The sequence below is a fragment of the Mustela nigripes genome, chromosome 6, assembly GCF_022355385.1.
Source record: "Mustela nigripes isolate SB6536 chromosome 6, MUSNIG.SB6536, whole genome shotgun sequence".
Classification (NCBI taxonomy): Eukaryota; Metazoa; Chordata; class Mammalia; order Carnivora; family Mustelidae; genus Mustela; species Mustela nigripes.
The window spans coordinates 102,833,134-102,853,715 of NC_081562.1; the positions used below are offsets into that span (position 1 = coordinate 102,833,134).

At 45.9% G+C, this 20,582-nt stretch overlaps 1 protein-coding gene across 1 annotated transcript; it reads left to right on the forward strand.

Moving 5' to 3' along the window:
* The first annotated feature begins 3,785 nt into the window (after positions 1-3,785).
* Positions 3,786-13,773, forward strand: FGF23 (fibroblast growth factor 23). Its single transcript, XM_059404954.1, has 3 exons — positions 3,786-4,036; positions 9,664-9,767; positions 11,377-13,773. Exons 1-3 carry the CDS (start codon positions 3,841-3,843, stop codon positions 11,812-11,814), a joined length of 738 nt encoding a protein of 245 aa, XP_059260937.1. The 5' UTR covers positions 3,786-3,840; the 3' UTR covers positions 11,815-13,773.
* The last annotated feature ends 6,809 nt before the right edge of the window (positions 13,774-20,582 follow it).

The following is a 20,582-nucleotide window of genomic DNA, read 5'->3' on the forward strand; positions in this document are numbered from 1 at the left end:
CAACAACAAGGGCAAATCATTATTCCCATAAGAAGTTTCCTTTAATGAAACAGAGACAGTGATTACTCCGTCATTCCTTCCATTTGCTTGAGGTTGAATCAGCTTGCATTCTTCTGTATCCTCGGTGTACTTTTGACACATTCTTGTGAAGTAGAAGACCTTATCTTTTCCATACTCCCCCCCTCTTACCACAGAATCCCCTATGTAGGTGCACATGAAGGGACCCTCATTTGAATCACAGCTAACTGATCAACTGTGGACTGTGATCCAGCTTGTCGCAAACCTAAACCTTAAAATCATTCCAGTGGCCTCATGTTGCCAAGCAGTTCCCAACTAGCTCAATCTGCCACTGAGTGGAAATTTCAGCTCCACAGAGAGGAATCACCAACTGATAGCAAACTGGGTACCTCTGAAGACCCCAGGAAACATGCTGGGAGCATGGATGGTTCATGGGCTTGGTCAGACCCATCAAGACAACAACACCTGGACAGTCTATGTTAAGTACATTTTTCCTGAGAAGCTTTATCAGACCAGAATATTAGAAACTCAGAGTTGGAAAGAGCCCCTGAGTTCATCTATCCCAACCCTAGGTCTGATACAGGAATCTTCTTTACATCTCTTGTTCCTTGCAAAGTCATTCAGTATCATCAACATCAAGGTGGGTGGTATCTCCCAGGTAGATTTGGGGGAAAGTGCGAATAGTTAGGCTGCACATTCAGTAGGCCTTAAGGTTAGCGTTGGGGTAGTTATGGTGATTCTAATGGGTCTCCAGGTTTGGAACCCACTGGTAGGGAATTCAGCCTGGAGCTGTATGTTCTGCTCCGTGTGTGCTAATGGGCATATCCTCTCCTCCACTCTCAATTTTTCCATATCTCAGTGGAAAGAATTATTCTGAGATTCTGTGCTCTCCTTTGCTGTCACCAAGTGGGTAGTGCTTCTTCTCCCTGCCCTGTACCCATTCCCGTCAGAAGTAAGCCTACTGTCCTAGACTGTCCTCTGCCTTCAGATCCAGTAGGTATTTGGGGCTCCTTCTCGGAAGGAAGTCTGGAAGTGGATTAAGCTGGCACATCAATTCTCTTTCCTAAAAACATAAGCTGAAGCCACCAGGGAGGTCCCCCTCCAATCACCACAGGAACAACGTACCACGTACCACAGGAACAGTAACCACGTACTTCCCGAGACACCTGCTTTGCCTTCCCACTGCGCTCGGGCAGGTGCTAGGAAGTGCCATTCTCTGTCCATCCTACAAGGCCCCCTCAAGTCCCGCTTCCCTCAAAGCCCTTTTTTGACCACAGTGTCCACCCTTTGTGCTCTCATCCTCTTCTGAATGTCATTAATATTTTCATTTTTAAAAGATTTTATTTATACATTTGAGAGAGAAGAAGCAGCGGGGAGAGGCAGAGGGAGAGGGAGAAGCAGACTTCCTGCTAAGAAGGGACGGCCCGGATAAAGGACTCGATCCCAGGACCCTGAGATCATGACCTGAGCCAAAGGCAGACGTTCAACAGACTGAGCCACCCAGGCGCCCTACTGTTAGCATGTCTTACATATCTAGGAATTTAGTTCTTTTCACACAATGCTTTGTACTAAACAAGGTTTTCTTCTGCTCAGTTATAGTAAAGGCCTTCAAGGATGTTTGTTCTGCAAACATTCCTGGAACTCCTTCCTCCTTTCTCTTTTGCACAGGGAAGTTTCTTGATACCCACTGATTGTTTCACAGTACTTCCCATCCCTACATTTGCGACCAGAAAAGGAAATGTGGAGTTCACCACTGGCAAATGTTCCTGAATGATTTGTATTTCAATTCTGAATGCTAAGATATGGTACTATATTTATGGGTCATTCTATGATCATTATTAAAGAAGACTGTCTTGTAAGTCCTAGATAATCTACCTAACCTGGGAAGGCAGCACCCCATATCTTAGAGGCACTACCTGGGCAAAGGCCTGTGTTTGCTAGAGAAACACTGGACACTACGATGCCTTGGTGCTACTTGCACTCTCTTACTGAGTTCCTGGGTCCAAGCCCTTTTGCCCTAACATCTTGTATGGGTTTACACATCTAGCCAAGTCATTAGGCGGTCTGGGGCTGGACTGTCCAAATTCAAATCCAATGTCAGTCCACATATTGGCTGTACATCTTGGGGGCACAGTACTCAAACCATGGGCATCCGTTTCCTCATCTGTGTAAAGGAGGTAGCAGCATCTCCTCAAAGGGTTATTATGATGATGACATGAGTTACTACAAGGAAAGCACTTAGTAAGCTCTCAGTAAGTGTTAAGTTGTCATTGTGATTATTACTGGAGAAGCAACCTAGGGAACCAGGAGATTCTGTCCTAGCTCTCCCACTTAACTGCTTTGTGACTTTGGACATATGAATCCACGATTGCCATTTCTTCGTATATAAAATCAAAATATTGGTAATGTCTAGTGGGACTGTCTCACAGGGTTGCAGTGAGATTCAGATGAGCTGGTAGATGTAAAAATTCGCATTTTAAAATGTTTTCTAAGCCATTAAAAACCTGCACAAATATAGAATAACAAACGGCACCTCTTGTCTGCACCCGTATGATTGTACATTCCATTGTGCTTTGTGCAATGGTTACTTATGGTTTCTGCCTCCTCTGTGAGCTCATGACCTCATTGAAGCAGAGATCACCTAGCTCTCTCTTCTGGCAACCGTGACGTCTAGCCTGATGCCTGCATGCACTCAGTGAGCGGAAAATTAGAAGAGGAGCAGTATCCTCGTGTATGTATTTTCCTGGCATGCGTTGCAATAGTTGCTCCCCATTGGACTATAGGCACGGCACTGCCCCCGCCCCGTCCGGCGTAGCTTCCCAGAGTGCACACCTGTCAGCAGGGTCTGCAAGGAAGTGTCCAGCCCCAGGAGCCAGCCCCCCAGGAGACACGAGCTGTGAGACACCCTGGCCTGCTGCTCTGCCCCTGGGACCTTCCCAGGTTCTCAGCCGCCAGCCTTCCCATTTCCATGAAGTCTCTGAATTACTCTACATACAGTTAAAGAGACCATAATACCAGCTTAGTTGCCCTTACACAGTCCGAACTAGGAAAACCGAGAACTCAAACCTCAGAATTTCCTAGAGCAGCAGTGACCTCAAGGTTTGGTTTCCTTTCTTCCTATTTTGAAATCTTCCCAAGGTGACAACTTGGGCTTTTGGACTCTGTTTGCAGTTCCTGTATCTTCATGAAGAAGGATCTCAGAGGGTGCTCTCTGCCTGATGGTGTCCTGTATTATTTCTGTACCTTCAAGACACCCACCTGGTGCTGTGCACAGAGAAAGCACCGGATACACAGTTGCTGATCAGAATTAAAAGGATGGAGAAAACCAAAATGAGTAGACTCAATGAGAGATTAATTGCACAGGAGTCTGTCGACTGCAGGACTGAAGCTGGGTTTTTTGTTTTTTTTTCCAGAACTGCTGGCTCCCTTCACATTTCCTGGTGGAAGTGGGACAGGTCAACAGACAACCCAGAATCGTAGATAACTTTTGCCCACACATCATTCACTTTTTGGAGCGCTGGCATGAAATTGAGGGGTGTGTGTGTGTCTGTGTGTGTGTGTGTGCGTGCGTATAACAACGTGCCTTCCGTGAACCTTGGAGGGCTCTGCGTTCTCTTCCAACGGGCTGGTTACAACACAGAGGATGTGGACAGTACAGTTTTTCCTGTTTGATGTCACACGGCTACCCTTTAAAAGTCCGAGGGAAAAAAGGAGGGAATCCAGCTAGGATCCGCAGGCCAGATACCCACAAAGAAGAGGAGGAAAAGGCCTGGCAGGCACAGGCAGTGTCAGGTTTCAAACTCCAGCCAGCCATTCAGAGCAATGTCAGTGACCCGTCTTGGGCTCCTGGTCTCTGTCCTGTGCTGGGTAGTCAGAGCCTATCCCAACGCCTCCCCGCTGCTCGGCTCCAGCTGGGGTGGCCTGACCCACCTGTACACGGCCACTGCCAGGAACAGCTACCACCTGCAGATCCACAAGGATGGCCATGTGGATGGCACACCCCACCAGACCATCTACAGTGAGTAGGGGCAATAGGGGCTTTTTTCCAGCCGGGAAGGATGGAGAGCTCCTCCATCCACCCACCTCCAAGGGATCTGGGGAGGCCTTGGGCTAGACCAGAGTGCTACTCCAGCCTCCTAGCTTCTTGCCTGGAATCCAATTGTGTGTGTGTGTGTGTGTGTGTGTGTGTGTGTGTGTGTACGCACACGTGCACGCGCACACATGTGTGCTTAGCCCCGGGGAGAAGATTCTTAATTAGCATTTACTTGTTTCTTCCAACACGATTAATTTGTCTTAACTATAATCCCTCTTCCCACAATAGCAGCCACTCTCACTTTGTCCTATCCAAAGAGTCCAAAAATGTACAGAAAGAAAGGCAAGGAAGCTGAGAGGGGGAAAAACCAGATAGGTCATTGACACTGAGTTTGGCTCATAAACTTTGGACAGGGCTAACAATGGAGGTTACAGAGAAGATTCCTGTATCAGACCTAGGATTGGGATAGATGAATTCAGGGGCTCTTTCCAACTCTGAGTTTCCAATATTCTGGTCTGATAAAACTTCTCAGGAAAGATGTGCTAAAGACAGACTGTCCAGGTGTGTTGTCTTGATGGGTCTGACCAAGCCCATGAACCGTCCATGCATCCATGCTCCCAGCATGTTTCCTGGGGGCTTCAGAGGTACCCAGTTTGCTATCGGTTGGTGATTCCTCTCTGTGGAGCTGAAATTTCCACTCAGTGGCAGATTGAGCTAGTTGGGAACTGCTTGGCAACATGAGGCCACCGAATGATTTTAAGGTTTAGGTTTGTGACAAGCTGGATCACAGTCCACAGCTGATCAGTTAGCTGCGATTCAAATGAGGGTGCCTTCGTGAGCCCCTACATAGGGGATTCTGTGGTAAGAGGGGGATAAGTATGGAAAAAGACAAGGTCTTCTACTTCAGAACAATGGGTCAAAGTTACGCCGAGGATACAGAAGAATGAAAGCTGATTCAACCTAGAGCAAATGGAAGGAATGACAGAGTAATCACAGTCTCTGTTTCATTAAAGGAAACTTCTTATGGGAATAATGATTTGCCCTTATTGTTGTACTGAATTAATTGATAATTTTCTGTGACCTTGCTGTGTGGAATCAAAGGTCCTTAAAACTGTAGCAAGATACATCCGCAGGGAAAGCCAGCCGTGCCTACCTCTTCAAGTGCTCAGTGGATGATGACGGGAGATGAGAGGAGGGAGCAAAGTTCTCTGCAAGTACCAGGCACTTTCCAGAACTCCAGGGGATGCAGTAGGGTTCGGGAGACAACATTTGGGAAACCAGGTTGGAGTTGAATGGCAAAAACCTGCACTAAATATGGATACACTTGGTGCATACAAAGTGTTGCTCATTTTATTCAAGAGATAGTTAACAAAAGCTTTTACTGAAAGAAACCCTCAAAGACCCGTCCTTGAGCATGATGGAGAGAGTGCGAGACGGCTCTGGTGAGCTGTGTGTGGAACAGTGTGAGTGCTCTGCCTTCAGCCAGCAGCCTGAGCTGGAGAACTCTTTCCTCAAATATCTACTGGCATCTGGCTCAGAGGAGGCACTCATTCCAGTGGGGAGTGAATTAAAGTGATTGAGAAGAAGCAAAATGAAGGGAAATTATTTCAGACCTTTTTTTTTTTTTTTTTTTTTTTTTTGGTTAGGAATGATTTTATTTTGTCAGATGTAGACAATAGCCAAGCATTATGTCTCTAGAAATCAACACAAACCAGCAGAGGGCAACTCGGGTTGGGGGGTCTTGCTGGGGGGAAGGAGACTTACTCGTCCTACTTTACATAAACCTTAATACTATTCAAATCAGTCATTGTGTCATTACCCAAATAAATGTATATACAAAGGTCAAAAGTTAGCTAAAACGGAAAAAGGAAACACTGAGGCGTGCAGATAAGTAGCACAAGTCATTCACAGACTGGTGGAGGATATGCTTACACTGATGGAGGGTGTGTGGTGTTTTATTCCTCCTAATTAATTATACCTTGCTGGTGAAATATGGTTCATTTGATCATTGTGCTTTAGGCAATTCTTGATTAATAGCTGAGTGCCCAACCCATCTTTGGGTTGTCAGTCGTTGTGAAATTACCTGCCTGTAAGATTCTATAACCTCCTTTGGGGCTCACAGCACTGAAGTCAGAGAGCCTCTCTGATATCTGTGTCTCTGATCCTGCTATGAAGAAGGCCACCCGCCCACTCCCCACCATCCCCGTTTCATTGAAAACAGCAGAAGAGATGCCTATTACCTGTGGTTAATACCATGTCCAAGATCCTGATATTTTTCCTTCTTCCATTTTCCCCACTGGTGCTCTCTCTACTTGAAGCTGAATTATCCTGGGGCTCTTTAATCTTGCAAAATAGTATCTTTCTTTCCAGGAGCTCGAAGCACTTTACATCCACCATCATCATTTACCAGCATGAGAATAGAACAGAGCCAATCATTGTCTATTTTTTTTTTTGGTAAATTCTTTTTTTTTTTTTAAGATTTTATTTATTTATTGGACAGACAGAGATCACAAGTAGTCAGAGAGGCAGGCAAAGAGAGAGGGGGAAGCAGGCTCCCTGCTGAGCAGAGAGCCCTATGTGGGGCTCCATCCCAGGACCCTGGGATCATGACCTGAGTCGAAGGCAGAGGCTTTAACCCACTGAGCCACCCAGGCGCCCCTACTATTTTTTTTTTAAAGATTTATTATTTATTTGATAGAGAGAGAGCATAAGGGGAGGAGCAGAAGAAGAGGGAAAGGGAGAGAATCCTCAAGCAGAGTCCCTGCTGGGCACAAATCCCAGGATCCTGAGATCATGACCTGAACCCAAATCAAGAGCTGGACTGTCAACCAACTGAGCCACCCAGGTGCTCCAATAATTTCCCACTTCTAGAGCAGAGTGGAGGCAAGTGGCAATAATAAAATTACTAACATTTTAGAAAGTGTTTTTATTGTGGAGAAAAATATTATCTCGTTACACCCTCAAGATGACCAAACGAGGTCAATAATCCCACTACCTCTGAAAAACAAAGGTTAAGGAACTACATTGGCTAAGGTCACCTAGAGGACACCTTGACCCCAACCCCATGCTTCTTTTGGGATCACAGGCCAGTCCATTAGGCCCACCTGGCTGCAACAGGTTGTCGTGCCTTCTTTCTGCCAGATTCTGCCCTAGAACCTCCGCGGCCTGTGGAAACATGCCTTCCGCACAGGCGAAGGGAAGGCCACCTGTCTCTTCCCTTTTCTGCCCTTTCTCATTGGTTCCTATTGGTTTGACTCAAGACTGTGCATCATCTGTAGCAGCTGCTCAAGTTTCCCCTCCAGGCTGTTTGCTACTGGGACCGCCCCCAGAGCCCAGGAGATCACGTGGCTCGCACAGGGCCCACGCTGACCCTGAGCACCAGGCCCGCGTGGCTGCTGAAGTCTGGGCTTGCCGCAAATGGCAGGCCAGCGCGTGCTACCTAATGCCTTCCATTTGCTCCGTGCTCCCTGAAAAAAGTCACTTTTCCAACCACCATTGTGTTCATTTCTGATCAGAACCCTGTAAAGTCCCCAGGCCAGTTACTATCACCCTCTTTACGCAGCTGAGGAACCCGAGGCTGGAACAATGACTTGTCCAAGGCTACTGAGTTAGAAAGTGGCATAACTGGGACCAGAATCCATGTGGCCTGGTTCCTGGCTCAGTGCCCCTTCCCTGACCCTCTCAGGGGCAGTGTGACTTGGGATTCTCACGGGTTGCGCCACGGATCTTGGCACTAGGTTTTGTCTCCTCAGGCTGGGGATGGTTTCTGTGGGAGGTGATCGCTGGGTTGTAGGAAGATGATGTTAGAGTGGCTGTCCCGACTTTAAATCCTGTCCTTGTTCCCTCTGCACATAAATGGGGATGCTGCTGCCACCCATGTTAATACTAGTAAGACTAACCAGATCACAGTTGTTTGGAGAATTTAAAATCTGTAAAGTACCTAAGTGCAACCACTCAAAACCAGTGACTATGTGTAATTTTTTCCCAGTTAGGCTGAAAATTCATCAGAACAGAAACTTATTTTTACACATTTCTTTGTTTCTCTCAGAGTTTGTCCTACGATTAGCCATATATTTGAGACCCGTAGGCAGACCTCATCATGGGGCAATTTAAATAACCTCTGCACCTCCTATACTCCACCCCACTTCCAGAAGCCTCCCTCAAGGCTGACCCGTAGCCAAACATGGGAACAAATTAATGTTTCTCCTTGGTCTTCTTGCTTTCTTGTCTTTCTGGGCTTGCTCCCGCCCTCATTCCCTCTGTCCCAAATCATTCCAATTTTAGTCCAAACGAAGCTCTATCCTCAGCTGGTGTCTAAGTATTGTCTGCTACTCTCCTCAGAGTTGAGCCTACTCAGGGAAAGGGGGGAGACCCAGGTGTAAGTCATCCCACTTCCTGAGCACAGATCCCGGGCATTTTCAACCTCTCCATACTACATTTCTAAAATAGAAGTTCAAACAGCTGCCGGGGGGGTTGTGAGGCTAAAGGAGATGCATATGGAAATTCTGTGGTAAGTAAATGCAAGTGACTTTAAAGACTTAAATGATTTTTAGCAGAAAATGTCAGGTAATTAAGCAGCCTTTGGGGTGGAACTCTTGCTGAATGATAGTCTTGCCACAAAACAGCTTTAGAGTTTAACTGGTCCTTGGTACAACGCATTGCAATTGTTACAATTATGTGAGGGCAGGCAGTTACTGATTATTTAAAGTGTGGGCAGTATGTGTGGGGTTTAGGCCCTTGTTGGAGACTGTTTGTTGAGTGGGGACACTGAAAGACCATGAGGGACTGCCCTGGAGTGGACACCGCCAAGCAAGAAGAGGACAGAGAGTAGCAGTAAAGATCCAAGAAGAAATACTGTGCATCTGTAGTATCTAATAGACACAGAGAAATAAGCCCTCTCCTCCCAGGGAGCTCACTCTAGGGGAGGCCCTAGATAACCTGAACTTGGTCAAGGTCAGGTGAGTGACATACACTCTGTAATGCAGGTGAGGGCATTCATTCTGAATAGGGAGATTAGGAAACTCTTCATAGCAAGTGACATCTGAGCCTGGCCTGGAAGGATGAGAGACTTCAATAAGCAGAGAAGGGAGGGGGAGATCAATTCTCTCGCAGTTCTGGGTTCATAACGGGTGGTGGGTGAGGGATCACGGACTACCGTGCAGATCCCTCAGTGAACGTCAGGCTTTATTTACAAGCCGGATCCTCGAAGGACATCTCGGTGTCGATTTAAAAATCCCAAAAGCCCAGAAGGCTTGTGAGAGCGTGATGACGGCCACAGACATGAAGAGGCATTAGCCAGGCAATGGGGGAAGTAGAGACAGAACAGGGGAGAGGGAAACATGTGTCCGGCACGGAGGAGAGAATGCTGGGAGTTCAGAGTGCTCCGTACAGACATGAGGTGGAAGTAGGGGCACATGGGGGGTGGGGGGGGTGGGAGTTTGCAAGGGGGGAATCAGAAGAAATGAAGCTGAACAAGTAAGGACAAGGGAGGGTGAAGTGAAATCAGCACTCTGAGAATCCACCCAGGAAGGTTTCAGGCAGGTGCATTTTCAGGAAGGGCACTAGGAATGGGACACGCAGCCAGGTTTTGACCTCGATGATTTTCTCCGTAGGCGCCCTGATGATCAGATCAGAGGATGCCGGCTTTGTGGTGATCACAGGTGTGATGAGCAGGCGGTACCTGTGTATGGACTTCCGAGGCAACATCTTTGGATCCGTGAGTTTCTTTTTTGGGCTGGCCACCATTTAAAGATAATCCGTTTCTTCCCCAGAACATAAAATCTTAGAAAGATTCCACTGGCAGTGCTTGGTGATGTTTTTACGGAGTGATTTAGTCGATCTAAGTAGTAGATGTTCAGGTTTATGCAGCTGGGGCTTGAACCCCAGCTAGTCTGGTTCTGGAGTTCTGGTTCTCTTAGCCTCGAGTTCTGATCGCCTACGGGCACCCATCCATGCATCTATCTACACAGCACCTTATACGTGGGTCCTCTAGTGAGAAGCCATGCGTGTCTTCCCGATTCTTTTACTACACCTTCTTGACCTCAGGCTGGTTCCCTCACTTTTCTCCACATCAGTTTCCTCACCTGGAAGAAGTAAATTGGGATCTCCCTCCAGTTAAAGATCTGTCATGGGGACACCTGGGTGGCTCAGTCAGTTGGGGACGTGCCTTTGGCTCAGATCATGATCCCAGAGTCCTGGGATCGAGTCCCTCATCTGGTTCCTTGTTCAGCAAGGAGTCTGCTTCTCCCTCTCCCTCTGCCTGCCACCACACTCCTGCTGTGCTCATTCCCTCTCTCTCTGTCAAATAAACAAATAAAATCGTTAAAAAAATAGGAAAAAAATGAAGACTTCTCATGAATGATCTCTGCCTTAACTGTGGTCGCTGGTCATTCAGATTGGTAAGCATAGGATTTCCCAAATCACAGGTTGCAGGCATAGTCCAAAGGATTTTGAGGTCATACAGTAGGAGGACTGCTCATCTCAGGAACCTCTTCCCACCAGTCAGACCCACTAGAAATACCATGACAGCAATGATTTCCTGCTTGGCTTGTTGCCATGTCCCAGCACCCACTACAGTATCTGGCCACAAGTAGACAACTCTTTGTGGAACAATATAGGCATTCAATTAAAATCTCTCTGGACCACACTTAGGCATATAGATAGTCCTCCTCTGTAAAAACACCGTGGAGTTTGAGGATTAACGGAAACAACATGCGCAGGGTCCTAGAAGGCTTTCGGTAAAACCCAGTACTAGTTAGTGGCAGAGTGAGGGTTCAAACCTAGTCATCTGTTGCCAGAGTTCCCAGCCCCAAATCCCAAAGGACATCATCTCAGTGTGAGTACCCTCTGTTATGTCTGACCCTAAAAATCCTATACCCCCTCCTTTCTCCAGGCAAGGAGACAGACCCAAGCCAACTTCCAGCCAAAGGCAGAGGCGGGAGGGCCCGGGTCGTACTGAAGCTGGCCGTTCCTCCACAAGCTGGATAAAGGGCTGCCTGCGGTGGCCAGCCCACAACCAAGCCAGCGAGTGCAGGGCGGGAGGGCCCGGGCTCGGGAGCTGTGGGCTCGGGAGCTGTGGGGGACGCTGCCGCAGCTCCCTGCAGTTCCCAGCCGTGCTGCCTGCTTGGGAACTGGAAAGCTGGAAAGCGCAGGCCAGATCTCCCCCGCAGAAGGGAGCGAGGGGTTAAGGACGGCCCCTGATGGAGCCCCGGAGGGAGGGCTAAGCCAGGCCCAGCACCCCCACCCCGGAGGGGCTGGTGCGGTCCGGGGGCGGAGCACGAGGCCGGGGGTCCGCGGGGCGCTCACCCCACCGCCTTCCCTTTCAGCACCTCTTCAGCCCCGAGAGCTGCAGGTTCCGACAGCGGACACTGGAAAACGGCTACGACGTGTACCACTCCCCGCAGCACCGCTTCCTCGTCAGCCTGGGCCAAGCCAAGAGGGCCTTCCTGCCGGGCACCAACCCGCCGCCCTACTCCCAGTTTCTGTCCCGGAGGAATGAGATCCCCCTCATCCACTTCAACACCCCCAGGCCGCGGCGGCACACGCGCAGCGCCGAGGACATGGAGCACGACCCGTTGAACGTGCTGAAGCCCCGGCCCCGCATGACCCCGGCCCCGGCCTCCTGCTCCCAGGAGCTCCCGAGCGCCGAGGACAACAGTGTGGTGGCCAGCGACCCGTTAGGGGTGCTCAGAGGCAACCGGGTGAACGTGCACGCGGGGGGGATGGGCGTGGACAGGTGCCGCCCCCTCCCCAAGTTCATCTAGGGAAACCAGAAAGGAATCCTTTCCCAGCCGCCTTTCAGAAAACCAAACTGTCTTCAGAGGGACCCGCGCCCTCCGCAGTGCAGGGAAAGGGAAGGTGGGGGTGGAGCGGGCAGTTAGCGCCAGGAGGTCCCCCGAGAATGTACCTTTAAGGCCTGAGTCATGGCAGTTTCACCGCCTTCCCCACCCCGCCTATGCCACTGTCCGAACTCTGAAGCCCAGAAAGATAAAACTAGAAGTTTCGTCTTCCTGAAGGAGCGAGGGATTCCCACCCCACCACCACCCATCCCCCCAACACCCCGGGCAGTTCCTCTTCCCTATGCCTCTCCTTTCCATCAGTCCAGCATTAAAACCCAAACACAGGCTTAGTGAGCTCACCACCTCGAAGGTGAAGGAAAAGCCAACGCCAGCAGCATCTCCAACTTCTCCTGACGTTTGTGGCACCAGCCCCGACCCTGTTGGCATTGAGTCTGCAACCTTGACTAGGCCATTAACAGCTGACCTGGGCAAACTGGTAAAATCCTAACCTCAAGGCTTTTCTCTTCCTTGAGCATCTCTGGAGAAGAGCTGTCAGAAAGATGGGTAGTAGGCTCGTCAAAAGGGAACTAGAACGCTGGGATGACCGAGGCATCAAGAAATCAAGCTAGAAAATTCAACCTCCTTGTGGAGCGGCCCCTCTTGCCAGGCTCTCTCCCCTTCTGTGGAGCCAGAGCGGAAGGGACGAGAAGGACCCTGCCTGCTCCCAAGCAGACCGTGATATAACCCTGTCTATGGGCCCTGTCTTGGGCTTTAGTGAATTTGGCCAGGGGAAGAGCTTTGGCATTGGCTCATGAAAATCTCCCCTGCTAGGAAATGGAATTTTTTTTTTTTGAAATAAATTTTTAAATGGAAATAAATTCAAATTCCCCTCTGAGGCATTTATGAAGCCTACTTCCCAGCTGAGTAGTATTGCATTCAGGATTAACTACCAAACTGACACAGGGAGGGAGTCTCGCAATGACAATGGGATTGCTCTTGGGTTCCGTTTTCTGTGGAAGTGAAGTGGCATCAAGGACTCAGGGGAAAAGAAGTCCAATAATCAGGGGATCAAAATGTAGGAGTTACCCAAAGACAACACTGTCAGTTCTTCTCTATGCTCTGCTTATCGCTCTCCAGCGCTGGCTCCAGAGGTAAACCCTCCTGGGCTGACATGTTCCAGTCTTGGCCACTTGCAAATTCTGGGGGCATTACATGAAGACAGTTTTTGGTCCCGTGAAAACCAAACCTCACTTACCCAACAGCTGAGGCACCAGCCAGGTGGGCCTGATGCTCAGCCTCCCTCTACCTAGCCTTACCACCTGACTCAAGAGTCTTCCTATGGAGGGGAAGAGGGGGTCCCATGTTCCTACCTCTGTTAGATGGCCACCCACAGAGCAGAATGCTATCTAGCAACAGCTTCTTCGCATCACCTTGCTTTTTCCCACTGCCATCATGCACCCAGCCTGAGAAACAAATCTGTTCTTTTTACTTCTGAAATATTGGACAACTGTTTTCATTTGATGGTTTTAAACTGAACTTTAAGGACTGGTTCCTATTCTGAAACACTAAAACTGTGTATGCTCCCATATAGCAGTGCATGGCAAATATTTTCTCCATAGTTTTCATTTCCTGTTAGAGATATTACACTGTCTATAAGCTTTTGGAAGCTCCCCCATACTGATAACTAGACATAAAATCCCGGAAAAGACTTTGGCAGAAAACTGGTCATAGTCTTATACACGCAATACCATTTATTAGGGGTTCTTCCTTTGGCAGAGCCGGGGTAGTCCCCACAATTTCCTACGTTCCTTAGCATGTGGCAATATTTATTTATTTATTTGGAAAATTTGCTTATCGCTCAATATTTATAGATATTTATAAAAGTGTAACCCCACCTTTTATCTTTCTTCTGTTTGAAAGAAAAATAAAATTTATCTCAGCTTCTGTTAGCTTTTTCCTTTCTGTATTACTCGGTGAAATCATGTCAGAATATGATAACGAAAGGGATTATGGGAGGGCAGCATTGTGAAAATCCAGAGACCACAATACTGAATTCAAATAGAGTGTCAGAATTTTAAAAGTCAGTCTTTGCCATTCATAAATGGACTCAGCAATTTTGATTGACAGCATTACTGAAAGCAAGGAAAATTTTTTATCAACACTGAATTTCTGATCACTCGAGTTCAGAAGTGTTTTAAGGAGAGAATTTTGTATTTGGCAAATACCCACAGAGTTAACCACGTCAATGTCCCAGTGAATCATTTGCGATGTACTGGACACAGACAGTGTTACTGCCCTATGAGACCTTGTAGCAGGACACCAAGATAATGAACCCACTTCTCTTTCTGAAGCTGGTGCCCCTAGAATTCGTTCTTTAATCTCTACCTGACAACTCCCCAAACACAGGAAGCAAAGATGCCCAGGAGGCCTTTACATCACAATTATATACAAATACACATTTGTATTCAAATTTACATCAGCTCAAGCCTACAGTTAGTTTTCACCAGCTAGCCTTTTTCCGTAACAAATGGAAAAGAATTTAGTGCAATGTTTGCTATTTTAACCTGCCTTGGAATGATCTTCTGACAACCCCAGACTGTCTTCTGACTGCATCCAAGAGTCTGAATACCAAGTCCTCTGCACCACAGAGAAGGGGGAGGGACAGGAATCAGGACAAATACAGGACTAAAGATCAAATGCCTTATTTCTTTAATCACATAAAACGTTAAGACTTTCCAAAGGCAGATTATTGTTTTAAAATTTCTCCTGTTTTTGTTTTTTAACATCGCCTCTGCTTATAAAGTTCATCCCTCCACAGTATTTCTGAAATAAAAGGCAGAAGGGATAAGTGATTCTGTTTTATTTCTGGCCCAAATAAACCATTGTGCCAAAGTAACCATTTTGGAATAAATAGGTCTTCCTTCCATTACAGAAGGAGAATTAAACACTGTAGAGAAAGATGTCCTATAAACATTGCCCCTCCACAGACCTGGAAGAGTTCTTTTCTCTGTCCATGAAAGTTCTCCCTGAAGAGAGGAAAATTTATAACTTTTTAACACAACACAGTTAGTGGGTGAGAGTGGGAGAAGGTAAGTGAAGAAAAATGTGTACATCCCACTTTTATAATACATTGTGCAATCTGGCTGCTAGAAGCTTCAGAGATCTAACCATAGGCAGGACACCCAGTATTTAAAGCCCAACCTTTATCTTGTCTGTACAATTATAAATCCTGGTGGGATAAAGATAGCATTACAGCCCTTACACATATTTGTATAAATACTTACTGTTTGTGCATAACTTGCACACATCCTAACTAACCTACTGCCTAACTTCCGGCCATAAGACAGAACCGGTACCAGATGTGCCATCTGCCCAAACAGCTAGAAAACAAAATAGATGAGGCAATTGTTTCCAGACTATCAACTTTGGGAGAAAAACAGCAAGTCACCATGATCACCTCTCTTGTCCTCACAACACGGAGGAGACGGAGCCCAGAAAGGGGCAGCAACTGCCCTGCTCTGAGAAAGCAGCTGGCTTCATGGGGGCAGGGGCGCTGGCAGGAGAGCTGCGCAGAGGGGAGCCGTCACAGTCTGTGCCTTCACTGCAGGCCTCTGGCCAAGGGCTGGGTTGCACCTGCACAGGGCAAAATTCAGCAAGACCCTACAAAGACCTTCTGCTACAGAACTGGGAGATGAGCAGGGAGTGACACCAGAGGCCATAAAAATGCTGAGAACTATCAGAGGTCCAACGAGGCCAGGGTGAAGGGGCTCACTGAGCACATTGACATTTAACTGAGACATTGAAAGGCCACTTCTTTAGAATGGGCCCCTAAGAGGACACACCCCAAAAGCTAAATTTGAAACTGAAACAGACCTGCTGTAACAGGGAATCACACCATGCCTGACAAGGCCACAATGCTCTGCCGCTGCTTTAACGGTCTTTCAGAACAAACTCAATGCCATTTAAAGGAAGATGACATAAACCAGACTCCATACATAGTATCACCCACATCCTGTGAGAAAAAGGGGAAAATGGCCCCAAGTAAAGAGAAAATGCAATCCCTAGAAACCAACCCAGATGTTGTAATTAGCAGGCAAGAACTTTAAAGCAGCTATTATAAATACATGTGAGGTTTTAAAGGAAAGTATGACAGCAAAGAATAAACAGATCAGGAATCTCGGGAAATGTTTTAAAAATCCATACTTGAAAAAGAACAATAACTGGAAAGAAAAAAATTATTAAACAACCTTTAAAGTAGATTGGAAAGGAAAGAATAAATAGTGGGACGGCTGGGTGGCTCAGTCTGTTAAGTGTCTCCCCTGGGATCAAGCCCCATGTCAGGCTCCCTGCTTGTCAGGGAGCTGGCTTCTCCCTCTTCCTCTGATGCTTCCCCTGCTTGTACTCTCTCTCTCTCTTAAATAAATAAAATATTTTAAAAAGGAAATCAGTAAGGATAGAAATATCTGAGAAACACTTTATTTATTTATTTATTTATTTGACAGACAGAGATCACAGGTAGGCAGAGAAGCAGGCAGAGAGAGAGGAAGGGAAGCAGGCTCCCCATTGAGCAGAGAGTCTGATGCGGGACTCGATCCCAGGACCCTGAGATCATGACCTGAGCCGAAGGCAGAGGCCCAACCCACTGAGCCACCCAGGTGCCCCTGAGAAACACTATTAATGAACTTCGCAGAACTTACATTTTTAGGACACGAAACCCAAAAACTATAGAAAAATACGCTTTTCAGGTCCAGGTACATATTAAATGTCCATCAAGATGGATCCTATATGGTGCCAATAAATAGTCTCAACTCAAAAATTCAAAATCTTACAGAAAAAAAATCAGTGATTGAATAAATAAATAAATAAATAAATGAGGGAGAAGAGTCTACTCTCTCAGGCAGAATTCCAAAAAAATCACGTGTATACTCTGTCTTCAAGGAGGGGAACGTAAAGCTCCGCCGTGCAAACTGATTTTCTCCCAAAGGGTAACCTGACCACGGAGAGACCTCATAGACACTAGTTCAGCCAGGTGATCAAGATCAACATTAAAGTTAACATCAATAACTAAAGGAATATGTCGTGTTCATAGTACATACTCTTGATATGGGATAAAAATGGTACTTTACCTGTATTCTTCTCTCAAAAAATTATAACCCAACTCTAATCAGGAGAAAAACATTAAAGTCCCACAGAGAGGGATCTGACAAAACATCCAACCAATGTCCCTCAAAACTACCAAGGTGATCAAAAACCAAAGTCTGACAATAAACTGACGAGCCAAGAGGGACCTGAGGAGACATAACAACTAAGTGTAATATGGTAAAAATGGGACTGGGAGTTCTGGAACAGAAGAATCATTAGGTAAAAACTAAGGGGATCTGAATAAACAATGTGCTTTAGTTAAAAATAAGGCATCAGTAGTGATTCATTAATTGTAACAAATGCACTATGACAATAAATGATATCAACAGTAGAGGAAACTGAGCACAGGAAACTCTTGGTACTACCTTCTCACCTTTTCTGTAATAAAGTCCGTTGGAAAATGTACATGGAGATACAAAGAACTTGCAACAGCCAAAGAAAAGGAAAATAAGAAAAGCCAGAAATAGAACCACATTTACACGGTCAATTGATTTTTGGCAAAGGAACCAAAGCGATCCAGGGAGGAAGTCTTCTCCAATGCTGATGGAATAACTAGATATTCATGTGAAAAACCATGAACCTCAACCCCTTACACAAAAATTAATTCCAGATAGAACAAAGACCAAAATGTAGAAGGGAAAACTATAAAACTTCTAAAACAAAACAAAAGGTCTTCATAATCCAGTTAGGCAGAGATTTCTTAGACCACAGGAAGCAATAACCATAAATCAGTCTTATGAAAATTAACAACTACTCATTAAAAACATCACTTAGAAAAGTCAGTTAAGTGCCTGCCTTCGGCTCAGGTCATGTGCTCAGGGTCCTAGGATCAAGCCCCATAGCAGACTCCCTGCTCGGTGGTGAGCCTGCTTCTCTTTCTCCCTCTGTGATCTCTCTCACTTTCACTCTCTCAAATAAATAAATAAAATATTTGAAAAATATTAAAAATGAAAAAACAAAAACTGGAATATTATGAATCCATAAAAGTGTATATACGCTTACACATGCACACAGATAGCTGACAAAGAACTTACATCTCTATAACGTATGAAAAGTTCAAGCTCAAAAATAAGTGGACAAACACAATTTTAAAAAGACATTTTGGGGACACCTAAGTGGCTCAGTTGGTTGGACGACTGCCTTTGGCTCAGGTCATGATCCCGGAGTCCCGGGATCGAGTCCCGCATCAGGCTCCCAGCTCCATGGGGAGTCTGCTTCTCCCTCTGACCTTCTCCTCGCTCATGCTCTCTCTTGCTGTCTCTCTCTCAAATAAATAAATAAATAAATAAAATCTTAAAAAAAAAAAAAAAAAGACATTTTGTGGGGCGCCTGGGTGACTCAGCTGGTTAAACCCTCTGCCTTCGCCTCAGGTCGTGGTCTCAGGGTCCTGGGATCGAGCCCGGCATCAGGCTCTCTGCTCAGCCAGGAGCCTGCTTCCTCCTCTCTCTCTCTGCCTGCCTCTCCGCCTACTTGTAATCTCTGTCTATCAAATAAATAAATAAAGTCTTTTAAAAAAATCAAAATAAAAAATAAAAATAAAAAAGACATTTTGCAAAGAATGCTACATAAATAGACTATATGCATGTGAAAAAGTGCTCTATATCATTAGTGAAAATTAGTAAAAATTAGAAAAGAATTAGTAAAAAATTATGACCTCCACAAGATACCACCACATATCCACCATCATGGCTAAAACAAGATTTAGGATATCCAATGTTGGTGAGAATATGAATCGCCATACTTTATTGGTGGGCATAAAATGATATGACCACCCTGGAGAAAAGTCGGACAAATTTTTCATAGACTAAGCACACATCCACAACTACTCTGCTACCCAGCAATTGCACTCCCAGGTAGCTACCCAAGAGGAATGAAAACATATGTCTGCAAAAGACTTGGAAAAAAACAAAAGTATTTTCAGCAGCATTTTCATAATAGCTTCCAAGTTGGAAATGGTCTATGTGCTCAACAATAGAATAGACTATGGTACATTCACACACTGGAATTTAATGCAGTAATAACAAGGAAGACTGAGGGAGCCTGGGTGGCTAAGTCAGTTGACCGTATGCATTTGGCTCAGGTCACAATCTCAGGGTCCTGGGATTGAGCCCCATATCAGGCTCCTTGCTCAGAAGGGAACATGCTTCTCCCTCTGCCTGCCACCCCGCCCCTCCTCCTTGCTTGTGAGTGCTCTCTCCCTCTTTCTCTGACAAATAAATAAAAAACTTAAAAGAACACCTCCACCAACAAACAAGGAAGACTGAAATTAGCAACGGGCACCCCTGGCATCCAGATCTTGGTGTCTAAATGTCACTCAAAGGAAGCAGGGTTTTTGGAGGAAAAGCCAATTCCCAGGACTGGGGCTGCAAAAGAATAATCCAAGTTGGGAGCACCTTATTATGCCGGAAAGTAGTGCTTATTAGAGTATGACGGAAATATACCAACAGCACACAAGAAGCACCTTGAAAGGGCCCTCACAGAACAAATTTGGGACAATCTGAGCACAAAATAACAATACTACTGAATTCTCAGTCACTGAATACCCCTGAGTTCACAGTGGTATAAATAAACAGGTAGGGAAGGAGGGAAAGTTCTATCCTACTGTAGAATACCCATTAATAAATACAGAAGTAAAACCAGAGTTAGAAAATAATCAGTGGGGCACCTGGGTGGCTTAGTTGGTTAAGCATCTGACTTCATCTCAGGTCATGATCCCTGGGATCGAGCTCCATATCAGGCTCCCTGCTCCACAGTGTCTGCTTCTCCTTCTCCCTCTGGTGCTTCCCCTCCTTGTGCTTTCTATTTGTCAAATAAATAAATAAAATCTTTAGAAAAAGAAGAATCAATGGAGACTAAAAAAGAGGGCAGAAACTCAACAAGGAACCACATAAACAGCAACTTTGTGGCAGACAGACTTGGACATACACCATGGACTTCCCGATGAGACTCATGAAGGACACAACCTTTCTAGGGTAATTTGGACAAAAAGCATAACATGAATCTAATAATAATGAGAAGAATCAGGAGAAAAACAATAAATAAATAAACAAACACACGCATACATAATTTCTTTTTTTTAACAAGGTCAAGGAAGACAGGCGAAGAAATGATTCCACATCAGAGGAGAAGGAAGAGACCTGGCAATTAAACGCAGCAGTCCTAGGCTGGATGCTAGAATGGGGAAAAATCAGCCATAAGGCACATCCGTGCAATAATTAGAAACATTAGATATGGTCTGTGGATTACATAATAGATTGTACCAATATCAAATTCCCTAGTTTTGGTATTTATTCTCTGGCTTTATATGAGAACGTCTTTGCTCTTAAGAAACACACAAAGAGCATGACATCTCCACCTTACTCTCAGGTTTCAGGAGGAAAACACACACACACACACACACACACACACACACACACATACATACATATGTTACTAGAACTATTCTCTATTTAGTGTGAGCAAACAGAAGCTCAGGTGTATTAAGAGACCATATGAGCCACAAAACTATGAGCCAGGCCTAGAACTTGCATTCAAGTCCTCTGACCACAAACCTTTCCTGGGCCACCGACTGCTCCCATGAGACAATGATCAATCAACAAACGCTCTCCATA